The sequence below is a fragment of the Emys orbicularis genome, chromosome 1 (assembly GCF_028017835.1).
Source record: "Emys orbicularis isolate rEmyOrb1 chromosome 1, rEmyOrb1.hap1, whole genome shotgun sequence".
NCBI classification, from domain to species: Eukaryota; Metazoa; Chordata; order Testudines; family Emydidae; genus Emys; species Emys orbicularis.
Genome location: NC_088683.1, coordinates 256481691 through 256495581, shown reverse-complemented (window position 1 = coordinate 256495581; position 13891 = coordinate 256481691). Strand labels below are relative to the sequence as shown.

The 13891-nt window shown below is 37.2% G+C and overlaps 1 protein-coding gene across 1 annotated transcript; it reads right to left on the bottom strand.

Moving 5' to 3' along the window:
- Nucleotides 1–4455: 4455 nt before the first annotated feature.
- Nucleotides 4456–13382, bottom strand: ATP4B (ATPase H+/K+ transporting subunit beta). The gene is made up of 8 exons (XM_065423738.1): nt 13271–13382; nt 10801–10929; nt 9562–9675; nt 8531–8730; nt 7591–7636; nt 6175–6197; nt 4797–4883; nt 4456–4617 (listed from the first exon to the last, which is right to left on the bottom strand). The coding sequence occupies exons 1-8, from the start codon at nt 13380–13382 to the stop codon at nt 4456–4458; spliced, it is 873 nt and encodes a 290-aa protein (XP_065279810.1).
- Between the last annotated feature and the right edge of the window lie 509 nt (nt 13383–13891).

Here is a 13891-nt window from a genome sequence, read left to right as displayed (position 1 = left end):
CAGGAAATTACCCCACTCCCACCTGGTACATGAGCAAAGGCCTCACTAAATTGAGCAAGTAGCAGTGAAATCATCTCTCCCTCTAGAGAAGGCTTTTAAGAAAGAGGAAGCAGTAATGTCAACTTTGACAGCGATGCCAATCCAACTCAGTGGTAAGAATGGATTGTTAGGAAGCTTCAACGATATATTTTCTGCTGTAGCACACACCATGTCAGTGGACAGCAAGACTGGAAGACCTTGTGAAGGAAGATGATGAAGTACTTTCCAGTCCATTAGTAACTAAAGAAGAATAAACAATGAGAGCTTTGTCTCTTCTGTAACACTAAAAGCCACAGTAGGACCTACCACCCAGCAGAGCTGCAGTACTTACAAATAAAACTATCACTAATTCATGAATTTGCTCCGGATGCTCTGCAAATGGCCGCAGATGTACTAGGAACCTTGGAAATGCTTCATAAACTTCCAAGGCCCATGTCCACTATGTATGCCTTACTAATGAAGAGGAACTCCATTGCTCTGGAGTTCTTTGTAAAAGCATAGGAAGAGGAATGATCATAGCCCTTAAAAGAACCCTAATGGCAGAGCCTATTACGGAATGTTAAAAATGCTTCTGTGGATCTGAGGTAACAATGCTTCTGTGGATCTGAGGTAACAATGCTTCTGTGGATCTGATACAGCAAAAGATTTGTATCGGATGTCACAGAGTTTGTGCAAGATGGGGGGGGGGGTTGTACTCTATTTGTTGGTGCTGTAATAGAACAAAAGGAGCTCTAATGCATATGCTATAGGACTTTAGCAGCTGTGGAAAGAGGTAGACACCAGTGACAATTAGTTCTTCGCTTCAGCAGCCAAACTTTAGCTGAAAATTACATCCTAGGTTACGGACCTACTGCACTGTTACACCACAAAGACTTTGATTTTTCAGGGCTACAGTGATTACCAAGCACATGATTTTACAAAAATGGAGTAGTGCTATTTGGAATTGTGTGAGTTAAGAACAAAATAAAGAATAGCTTTTCAATGTACAAGGCAATTATATTAATTCAAAGACATTTGGACCACATGTCTTGATACATTTGAATAAAGAATGCTGAGATGGCTCAAATAATACCAGATTTCCGGTCCACCTGCACTCTCCACTTTTTCTCTTCTTCTTGAGCCTCCCTCCCTTAATCCCTCATTCCCTTTTTTGCCTTTTTGTTTCTCTTTTTTTTTATCCCCAGCCTAACGTTATGTCTGCGTAATATTGTCTGATTTTTGTATTGTCTGATCTTGCAGCTTTGACAAATTGTAAAGTTGTGTAATTGCATATTTTTATTGGCTATTCTGTGAAATTTGTGGTGTTTGGTAACCTACAAAAGCTGTAAGTCATTTTACCTTTTTGTATTTTTGATTATTTTATGAAAATTAATAAAATATTTACAAAAAACTAGGAATATATATTTTTAAATCAGCAAGCCTAGATAACTTGCACTCAGGAGTTCTAAAAGAGTTGGCTGAGAAGATCTCTAGACTGCTGATAATTTATCATAGAATATGAGGGAACTGCCAAAAGACTTGTAGAATACTAATATTGGGCCAGTATTTAAAATGGGCAAATGTGATGGGGTAACTATAGGCTGGCTAGCTTGACATCAGTTCTGGGCAAAATAATAGAAAAGCTGATATGGGATTCAGTTGGTAAAGATTTAAAGCAGGGAGTAGTCAATAGGCTGACCACAGACCAAATCCGAACCACCAGACGCTTATTTTTATCATCGTTATTTTTATTATTTTCTCTGAAGTCTGGACCTTGACTATACCTTGACCAAGAAATTTGGACCTTGACAAAAATAATTGATTACCCCTGGTTTAAAGGATAGGAGTATAATTCATTCCTGAAAACACGGTATTATGGAAAATAAATCCACATCCCTGAGCAACATAGTTATACCAACTTAACCCTCCGTGTAGACAGAGCTATGTCAGTGGGAGAGCTGCTCCTGCCAACATAGCTACCGCCTCTCAGGGAGATGGATTAACTACGCCAATGGGAAAAGCTCTCCCCCGTCAGCATAGGAGCGTCTTCACTAAAGTGCTATAGTGACACAATTGTATCAGTGCAGTGTGCTGCTATAGGTGAAAAGCCCTTAGACTTTTGTAAGGTGTTAATTATCAACTCAGGGTGTTTCTAGTGGGGTTCCACAGGGATCGTTTCTAGGCTTAATGCTATTCATAATCTTCATCTATTAATTGCTGAGTAAATACAAAATCATTGCTAATGAAATTTGTGGAAGACATAGATTGGTGGTACGGTAAATATAGATGAGGACAGGGCAGGCATCAGAATGATCGGGATTGCTTGGTAAACTGGGTCCATTTAAACAAAATGCATTTTAATACAGCCAAATGCAAAGTTATACATCTAGGAACAAATAATGCAGTGACTGAAAAGGACAAGCAATTCAATGTGAGTTCCCAGTGTAACATGGTGGCAAAAAAGGCTGATTGTATGCTTTAGATGTGTAAAAGGGAGTAGTGAGGAGTAATAGTAGGGAAATGATTTTACTTTTGTACCCAGTATTGGTGAGACCAATACATGATTGCAGGGGACTGAACTTGATGACCTCTCCCTTCCAGTCCTATGATTCTGTGATCCTAGTGGTCCTTACTACAAATCTGGGAATGTGAATCTGCATCTACCGAGTCCTTGGGAAACTTGTTAATTGTATTATTCTTAGGGGCAAAACAAGCATCCAAACTATAGCAACAATGAACTGCAGTTTTCCCAGGAGAGTATGGATTTGTGATGAAGCATTGCCTGGTTCAACTGTAAAGGTTGTAGCAGCTTGGGCTGTACTAGATACAGCCACGCACAGAGTTCTCTTGCAAGATAGAGGAAGATTTGTATGCTTGTTGCTAATGGCTGAATGCTCTGTTAACTGATAGTATTAGTTTACTTTAGAGCATGAGTAAGTATTTTGGCTAACAAGAAGGTTCAGTATATTGTAGCTTTGGATGTTATTTTGGGAAAGGTGCAGAGGAGGCAGTCCAATGCCACAGCCAGAACAAAAGGTTGGTCTACATCCAATCACCTAGAAGAGAGGCAAAAGCTCACTGTTAATATTGAGACATTAAAGGTCCAGGAGAGGAAAATCATAGGTAAGAACAAATTTTATTTCTTCTCCCTGAAATGCAGAGTTTTCCAAATACTCCTTAATTTGAGTTTAATGAGGCGCACTGAGAGTCTCTTGGTGGCTATGGAGGGAAAGGAGTCTTCAGCCCCAAGATTCTTCAGTAGGCTGGTCATTCCAAGTGACAGGCTATTTGTCTGGCTTTTGCTGTGTCAGTGTGTTTTCACGGTTTCTGGATGTCCAATTCAATTAAGTTGGGGATTCAAAAATATCTTTTTGGAATCAACTACTCTCCAAAGTGCCTCTTATCTGTTTAAAATATCCTGGATTTTACCCCAAATAGTTTTAAAACATATTGTACTGTACCTTTTAGAAATCTTACTATTTTTCATATCAGTTGTTAGTTTGATTTTTAATATTTGTAAATAATTCTGTACATGAATTACTTTTAACATCGTCAAACATGCTTAATTTTTCAGAATCATTCTAGCTAGCCAAAACTCTATGGTTGTAACTAGTTTACAGAAGTAATATACTCTTTGCTCACTTGTGCTTTTACCCCAACTCTGATAGATGTAGTTAGATGCTACATTTTCATTGATGAGTTTTTATTAAATGGTACACATACAGCAATTGTAAAAGGTGTAATACTAAATACTGCTATAAGCTACACAGGCTAATTTTCAAGTCACTTCTTTTACAGTCATTGATTTGTTGTATCATAAAACAAATAATACGACTGACTAAACAGTTCAGAATATAATGTGTTAATGCATGATACAGTTAGATTTGAATATACTTTTTGGTTTATACATTTTATACTAAGTGGATAAAACTAATGTGTAATAAAATTACATTGCAAGCTAGTATTTCAAAACATCAGGGTATTAATGCGTTTTTTGCAGCAATTGAATTGCTTCTACAATGGCCTAGTAAAGAATAATTATTAGTTGTTTCCAGACAAGTGACTAAAATCGACATCTTGGTACTTTGTCCATGCTTCTCATGAATCATATATGCTCAATTTAGAGGAAAGCCATTTCATAATAGTATTTGTGCTAAAGCACCAACATACAGTAGCCATGGAAGAGCAAATTCTGTGTATACATCAAGAAAAATTACTACCTTGCTTCATATATTGTAAATTATATCTTGATTTTTAGATGGCTGGATGATATTTCAGTACTGGTATTTACAAAATGTCTTTTGTTAAACTGAAATCTGAGCAAATTTTATATGGGAATCATGGAAAAAAATAAATATAAAATAATGTGGTGACATTTAAGTCACTTTTCATACCACACCCACTTTTCTGAAATGTCTTCGTTTGTACCAGTAATACCTAATCTTGTATTCTCATTTTGAACTCCACTTTTCCTTCATATGGATCATGAGGGTTATCTGCGGTAATTCCAGCTCCAATGACTCTGCACACAACGGTAACTTCTGTATTCCTTGTAATGTTGAGAAATTTCACTGCTACCAAAGGATTACTGTAGGTGGGCTGGGATGAAAGAAAGATCTTTTAACCTTCTTTTGAAAGCTTGAACTATCAATTTAGAAATATAAATTGTGCATTAAATTTTGATCAAATTCACATAATTTCACAGAGATGTTTCAAACTGCTGATCTGATAAAAACATAGGGGAACAAAACCACAAATTTGAGTTCAGAAACACATACCTGTGCTTTCTTTCCATAGTAAGGGAAGTAGTGAAGGTTAAAGGTGCCGTTGACTGGGTAATATTGTAGTTCAAGTGGGCTGAAGTCCTCATGCTATTTTTGAAGGTAAGAAATCAGATTTGTTAGCACTCAAACTATAAACCAGCACTCAGTTTTCAATAACATGAAATTCAGTAAAGACAAGTACTAAGTACTACACTTTTTAAGAAAGAAAAATTAAATGCACAAATACAAATGGGAAATAACTGACTAAACAATAGTATGGCTAAAAAGGATCTGGGAGCTATAGTGAACCATACACTGAATATGAGCCAACAATGTGGTGACGTTGCAAAAAAGGCTAGTATCATTCTGGGATGTATTAACAGAATTGTCTATTCAGCACTGGTGAGGCATCAGCTGGAGTACTGTGTCCAGTTCTGGGCCCCACCTGTTAGGAAAGACATGGGCAAATTAGAGAGAGCTGAGAGGAGAACAACAAAAATGATAAAAGATTTAGCAAACCTGACCTGAAAGGTTAAAAAAAACTAGGCATGTTTAGCTGTGAGCAAAGAAGGATGAGGGGGGAACTGATAACAGTCTTCAAATATGTCAAGGGCTGTTATAAAGAAGACCGTGATCAATTGTTCTCCATGTCCACTGAAGGTAGGACAAGAAGTGATAAGCTTAATCTGCAGCAAGGAAGAGTTAGGTTAGAAATTAGAAAAAACTTTCTAACTGTAAGGATAATTAAGTACTGGGATAGGCTTCAAGGGAGGTTGTAGAATCCCCACTAATGGAGGCTTTTAAGAACGTTAGATAAACAGCTGTCAAGGATGGTCTAGATATACTTGGTCCTGCCTCAGGGCTGGGAGCTGGACTAGATGACCTCCCAAGGTCCCGTTTAACCCTACATTTCGGTGACTGAATGATTCTAAGTATTTTATAGCTATTAAAACCTAAATAATATGCACAGACCCCAGTTCAGCAATCCATACTTTATCAGCGCAGCACTTGAGAACATGCCTAACTTTGTCCCACTGAAATGAATTCTACAGTCTCAGCTTTCTTTTGAAAAAATTAATCTCTAGCTGTTATGGTTGTCAAGAGAAACCTCCAAAGCGTGACAAGAGCTAACCAATTCCAGGGTATCTGCCTGAGTTTTCAGAGAGCCTGAAACAATTGCTCCGTGTTGTGAACTCCCCTGTTTATTTCAGATACCACTGATGATACTTTAAAGGTCAACTATTTCAGATACTCAGGATACTTAGTTTAATTAGTTCGCTGGTATTCAAAGTATGGAAGAAAGGAGAGGAATATCATATTATAAACATCTTTGATATCTAATATTGAAAATAAGTCATTTCTTAGCCTAAAGTAGGGATTGGCAACCTTTTACACGTGGCCTGTCAGGGAAATCTGCTGGCGGGCCGGGACAATTTGTTTACCTGCAGCGTCCGCAGATTCGGCCGATCGCAGCTCCCACTGGCTGCGGTTCGCCGTTCCAGGCCAATGGGGGCTACGGGAAGTGGCGGCCAGCACATCCGTTGGCCCACACTGCTTCCCGCAGCCCCCATTGGCCTGGAACGGTGAACTGCGGCCAATGGGAGCTGCAATCGGCTGAACCTGCAGACGCTGCAGGTAAACAAACTGTCCCAGCCCGCCAGTGGATTTTCCTCACAGGCCACGTGCCAAAGGTTGCCGATCCCTGGTCTAAAGGATAAAAAGAATTACAAGCACATTTTTAAAACCCAATTTAATTTCATTTATTTAAAATTCTAAAATATGGGAAGACCTTAAACAACACATAATAGGGTTAAAAGGGGTATGTGATTGGTTTCATTTTCCTGAAGGGAGCCTCAGCTTTCAAAAGTCTGGGAAATGCTGCTGTGTGATATCTGAGGGAGACATGTCCAATAGATTGGAAAGATTCTTTCAGCATGTTGTATATTCTGTATTACAAAATACATAGTTCCCACCCTTTATGTGAAGCAATTAACTACTCAGATAGCTGAATGCCAATTTTGTAAATAACTTTTTTCTGTTCTGGACACATTTTATTTTTATACATTTTTCCTTAAAGCCTGACCCAAAGCTCATTGTCATCAATCTGTTGTGGATCAAGCCCTGTATCACTGAAGGTTAGAGAAATTTGCAGCAATGTAACTACTTTTATATAGTTACACTGGTGCAAACCTAGAGTAGAGGCACACTGCATCAGTGTTAACCAGAGCTGGTGCTGGTGTGACTTGCCCAAGTAATTTACCAGGTAATTTGCACCAGTTTAAAAAAAAAAAAAAAACCCAAGCAAACAAATGAAGCCAGTATAGATATGACATGAGAAAAGGGATTCCCCCCCCCCTAAATTATAACTAAACAAACCTTTTTCTTAGCTTGAAGTCTTGTATACTAACTGATTGCCCATAGTAAATTATAGATGAGTAATAAACTGTGGAGGTAAGGTGGTAGTGGCGGAGAACGGATAACATTCAAACTTATTGTGACAAGTATGTTTGGTTAGGATAATGTCTGATTTGGTTAGCAATATCTGAACTATGTTTTCAAATGAGTTAGAATAAAGAAATTAACTTTCCATTTTCTTACAGTTTCCTGGATCTGAAAGGTATATGCAGGTAAGAATACTTCTACTGAAGGAACAATTGGACATTACAGTGAATTGTAAATTGAAAAGTGTTTGCTTAGGGAAATGATTTTCAAAGGTGCAAGAGCATCCATAAATCCTGTTGAAATCAATGATAGCTGCAGTGCTTGGAACCTTTGAAATGTGAGCACTCCGTACTTACTTGAGCTGTACAGCTCACCCTTGGTGCAGTGCCATTGCCAGGGAGAAAATTGATAATCTGAAACAATAAATGTTCACATTAGTCACTTCAGAATTATTTATAATATAAAAGCATTGGCAAAAATGATGTATTTAGATTTGCATATTGCTTTGGCTGCCTTTTTCTGGATCTTGGTAAGAACTGTGAAGCTTAGATCATTTTTATTGTATGCAATAATAAAAAACACCTTATCACAAAGTATCATATTTGCAATGTGGAACACCATCGCTTCCTGGCTTTTTTTTTTTTTTTTTCCCCTTAGTGAGGCTAACTAATTTAATTGCATACATTCATTTGGAGACTAGTGTTCAACAAGAAGAAATTACTTAATGCATTAGTAAAATTAAAGTTTTTAAAAGTTTTGCTGCCCTCCATGACCTGACATATCAGCACTGGCTTGGGTTGAGTAAACAGGCACATCCTTCTCAGGTGCAAACTGGCAGGATCCCCATCACCAGTAGCAAAGACAGAAGGAAGTAAGCACCACTGGGGAGTATGAGGCAGGACCTCCCCTTCCTCTCTGCTGAAGCTTGAGCTGGTAAGCTCTCTAAACAAGGCTTTACTGGAGAAAGTGGCAGCTTTTTTTAAAGGAGCCTATTCTTCACCTGAAAAAAACAAGTACACAAGCTTTCCTCCCACAGCTAGCTCTTGCAGACATTAGTTTCCCCTATGTTGCTCAGGTTTCATTTACTTGGTACTTGTGATGTCATAATTTTACTAATTCTCCAGTAATCCATAGGATTGTCCAGGAAAAAGACAATACCTGAATTTCTAATGCAAAATTGAGTTAGAGTCAACAGCAATGGGTGATATAGAAACCCCTAGCATGGAAAATTATTCTGATTCTTCTTCTATCAAACATTAGTTAACACATCAGTCTTTCTTTTTCGGTACTTTAGGATTGGTACTTACTCTGTTCATTTTTATAATTAAACATGGTTTTCCTTCTGGAAATCCAAAAGTGGAATTTGCCAGGCCAGAGCAGTTTTCAAGCATATCTGATGTGAACTTGCAGGAGTGTTTTGTTTTGTTTGGACCAAGGAATGATTTTTGAAAGAAGTATTTCTCACTTGTGCAGTTGATGTTGGCATGTTGTGCAGTTGTATTATATGCTATATCAGTGTAAAACAAACAAACAAAAAATTAATTCCTCTATATCCTGGTTTGTGGCACTGAACTATTTCCCTCACAGATTGTAATTTTTAATACCATACTCCAGGGTTTTTTTGTGGGAGACCTAGTTGTATTTCTAGAGAGAATAGAATCAAATAGTATTAACAAGGGCAAATTGAACTCTCTATAATTCACAGACAAAAACTCTGTTAAAATGGAGTGAAGGTTGACAGTACATATCAATAATCTAGGATAAAATCCATTATGGGGATGTTAAAATTATCCTCAAAACAATCATTAGAAATTCAGGAAATTTAAAGCTAGGGTTTAACTTAAAATAAATCCCAACATATATTAAGGTATTAGGGCACCGAAACAACTTTAAGTATGCCCTGTAGTGACACCAGGCAATAACCACATGATTACAATTAAGGCATATGTGTTTGTGGTCACATATGAGATTAAACTTTTTTCTTTCTTTTTTCCTCCTCATGGTGTCTCAATATTAAGATCATTCGGGGGGGGGGGATATGAATAGGTCTGTCGTGGTGCTGCATTTCTTGCATCACCCATTTTACATTAATTTTGACTCGTAAGCTCATTAACAGATTTACTTGTAAATTTTCAGAAAATTTATTCTATGCTGAAAAAATGTACTATTTTATACTCACTGTAGTTGTGGGAAGATATGCTGTATTTTCCTTACAAAGCAAAGAGACTGAATCTCTACTTTAAGTGCAAAAACTCAACTCTCCGTTTACTAGGGAGCAGTGATCTGTCCTTCTATAATGTTATGTTTATATTGAAATAAATCTTATTTCTTTTCATACCCGAAAGAAATTTGTGAAGAGTTGTTACATATTTCTCCCAGGAGTTTTTGTCAGAGACGTTGTAATAAATTTCTAATCCTCCTTCACCATAGACATCCGGACGTAATGTCACCCCTTTATTTAAAAAAGAAAAAATGAAGAAAAGAGAAGTGTTTCAGGTATTAATCAATTTATTTAAACTAATTGCAGATGTGACACTGCTATCAGTGGAACTCCACCGAGCCCCCAGTCACTGTTGGAAGTGATTTAATCATCCTGCACAGGAATGATAGGAAATCTTCAGAGGGTGTATGCAAAAATCGATGCTACTTGTGAAATGCTTTCTTTTCTCTATGATTCAAGTATGTCTCCCTTATTTTCAGAATGCCCTAAAATGCAAGTGCGACTGATGTCCTATTTCATTTATACTGTATTTCCCCCAGCACTTGTTAAAAGTAGTGGGTGTAATTATCGTATCAATTCTAAAAGCCAAAGTATATTTCTCTGTGAAATGACTTTCCAACATGCAAATTTAATGTTTGACAGTAATTATTTTGCCAGTAAACTTAAGTGTTGTTTTCCCTTCCCCAGTTTAAAAATCCTAATTAGGAGCAGTTCTATACCTACATAAATTGTCTAGTGATTGGCTTAACAGATTTTTTACTGTCCCCTCTCCCATCTATTCACATTTTCAAGTCCTAATCTTTATTGCTAACTCCATGTTTCTTTGTCCACCTTATTTTTACTTTACGCCTTATTTATTTCTTTTTGGCATTTTTCTTTCATCTTCTTTGTTCTCTCCCTTTCTATATCACTTCACTTCCATGGTTCTGTTTCTATAAATCTCACATTACTACTGTCTTTTTTTCTTCTCCGAGTGTACAGTGTCTGAAGAGACTTGAAGGTGCTGCTGTCAAGGAGTGGAGAGCTTAGTCCTGTCTTGTTTAGGAAATAAGGGCCCATTTACAACTCTTCTGTGGGAAGACCCATAGAAAGGGAGGAAATTTCCCTGAAGTTCCTCTTGAAATTTCCCCTGATTTATTTGCTGAGAGGGCAGGTTTAAATAGGTGACACGGCCTGCTCACAAACCCATGAGATCCCCTGAGAGCCAGAGAATGTCAGGACCCTGATCCTGTTCCCCTGCTTTGTGTCCTCAGCACCCTGACCATTCCTCTACACAGGAACTCGTATTGTGAAAAATTAGAGTGATTTTGATACATTAGCCATACGGTATGAAATGGACAGTATTTGTGACTATACCTGGTGATTTTAATCGATCTTGATAGTCCGGTGTATATGGACTGATTGTCCTCATTAAGGAATATATGGCGAGTGAAAACAGCCCAGTCATCACTATGTAGAAAGCAACGTAGTACAGACTGATCCACACTGTAGGGAAAAATGTATGATTAACAATATCAGGTTAAAGTGAATATTGCGAGTAAGTCCCTCCCTGCTATGTTTTTGTTTGTAGTAGATGCTGTCATGACTAAAAAGCTTGAAAGGAGTAGAAAAATGGAGAGGCAAAGTAATCCAATGGACAGAATCTTTGTTTGAACTTGACTTCAGTGGGAGTTGAAGGTACTCAGCATCTTCCAGAATTGTGCACTAAATTTGGTGTTTTGAGTCTTATCTGTTAATTTAAAAAAACTTTTTTTCTGGAAAATGTTGTAAATTTGTTCCATTTTATAAGGAACATAGTGAAGGTGTGGAGTAACATACCACTGGATATTATTTATTGACTAATAGTTTCTTTCAGCTCATAGGTAAATTTGGATAGCTTGAAAGAAGGGGCTGAAGGCTACCCATTACACGAAAGTTTTTTTTTTTTTACGTAACTGGTGATCAGCACAGATTATAAATTGAAAAAATCTGTGCCGCTTCTTGGCATGACTATTTTTGCATATTCACCATACTTATCTGCTCATTCCATATGAAGGATATAAAACAGTCCTGATGAATTTCACTGACAACACCAGTCTGCTAAAAATATGATTTGGTCACAGATCCCATTTACACTTATTTCACACTTTATCATTGAATCCTTCTCGGGTAAATCCCTTCTCACTGCCACCTGATTTACAATGGTGTGAGATTAGAACCAGGCTCTGTTTCTTCATACATGTCTGTAAAATACCTAGCACACTGTTAGTTCTACATAAATAATTAATACAACAATCCCCATGGAATAAGTTTAAAAACAAAAACAAAAACCCACTAATTTTTATCATATAACCCTTGCACCCACCAACATTAGGAAAGGTTAATTTTAAGTAGATTTTCTTTTAAATTTAAAAATTGCTGTTAAGATCCATTATATCAAATTTCAGCTCAGAAACATCTTACAGGCAAATCGGTTATCTCAGGAAAGGAGCAGAGAAGGGAAAGAGTAACCTGCAACTGCCATTAGTATCTGTGGGACAAGAAACCTTTTTAAAATCAATCAGAGCATTCCTTCTTTGAATGTAGACCATGAGACATATTGTTGTTGCAAAGGCAGGGTTGTTTATGGATGGATGGATGGGTTGAGCTGAAATGTGCATCAGTGTGCTGGGATAAAACAGCAGATTTACTAAACAGAAATGAAATCAGAAAAATCATTTTGGAAAGGCAAACTGTATTTCCAGATATTTGGATCTGAATTTTATCTTCACTTGCTTCCCAGATGGGCCTGAAGAAAAAAAACCAGATCCTGTTTCCTGTGTTATCCTGACATTTAGATATTAGGTCCAGTTCCTGTAGTCATGAGCATCCAAAACAACCAATTAAAGTTAAAAGGAGTTTTGCGTACATAAAAACTGCAAGGTCAGGCCCCCTCTAGTTAATCCTGCTGTCAGAATCATGTCATAACTATAACACATAGGTATTAATAATTAATGATTATCTTAATTTGCATCCTTGACAATAATTTGAACCAGAATGGTTTAAAACTATTCTCATACTTGAGGAAAATACTTGGATCAGTTTTTCTTTATTAAAATGGCCTATCTGGTTATATAGCCAATTGTTAATATTTATCCGTCGTCTCATTGCTTTTGATATGGTGTCTCTAAACTGGTCAGAAATGTTAAAAGTCCTGGCTAAAGACTGCTCAGCTGTTTGCAGTCTGGCTTTGGTAGAAATTCTGAAAAACACTAACTTGCCATAGTTTATTTTAATAATTATTTCTCAGTTTCACAAATCATGGAATCATGTACATTAGATATGGAAGTCAAAGAGGATTTTGCCATTGACTTCGGTGGGAGCAGCATTGAAGACCTTAGTTATTTTAATCTTTCCATATATGTCAACCCTGCCAGCACCTTAATCATTTTGGTTGCTCTTCTCTGTGCTTACTCCATTTTTCCAAGTGATTCTTTCATTGTCTTGTTTTAAGTCATGCTTAAAGTGATACATTTCATCCTAATGGTGGTTCGGGAATTTTAGTTATGGCAAAAAAAATCCTTGAATAAGTGAAACAATTAAGAGATTCCAAATCTCTTCATTCAATAACTTCACACTCAGAAACATTTCAGGAAATGAACTTGTGCTTTAACAAAATATCTCATCAACCCCTGGGGTGACTCACAAGCATGCCACAAAAACAAGAGATCTCCATGACCATGCAACATTCATCATCTCATCCTAGCAAATTAATGAGGAACAAACAAAAAAACAAGTCATGCAGCTTTCTAACAGCACTAGAAAGAAGAAAAGATTCTTGTTTTTGTAAACATATGTGACCACATACCCCAATTAATCAAGGTTCTTCCCATTAACTGCCCTGTGTCTGGATTCCAGACGAAACGGTTGAAATTTTCCATCCGTTGGCTGCAGGTCTTCTTTTCATTTAAAGCTGCCATTTTCTCAAAAAAAAAAAAAATCCCAAACACACAGACAACCCCCTGAAACCCAAAGAACACGAGAAACCAAGAAATTCAACTGATGCCCAAACAGCTGGTCAAGAAGAATACTCTGCTTTTTATACTTTTCTTCCCTGAAGGTCAAACAGATTACACCCAATATCACTGAAACCACCTAATGGCAAAATGTTGTCCTGTATAAACATTGCTGATAAGGTACAATGTTCAGGTTGGCAAAGAAAAATTAGTTGCTATCACATGTCCTTCTACTTTCTCTTTAATACCTCAGTAACTCTCCAGTGTTACACGTTTTGTACAGCACTTTTAGAACTTGTGATACATTCAGCTTGATAGCTGTTATCAAAGCAGATAAAGTTAAGGAGAACTGCTTCCCTGCATTTTTTCTTTTTTAAATCTACAAAGATTGGATCAAATTCTACCCTTACAGCACATGAAAGCCCAATCAGGTCCATGGGGTTGCATGGGGAATAAGTTGTCACAGAGTTTGG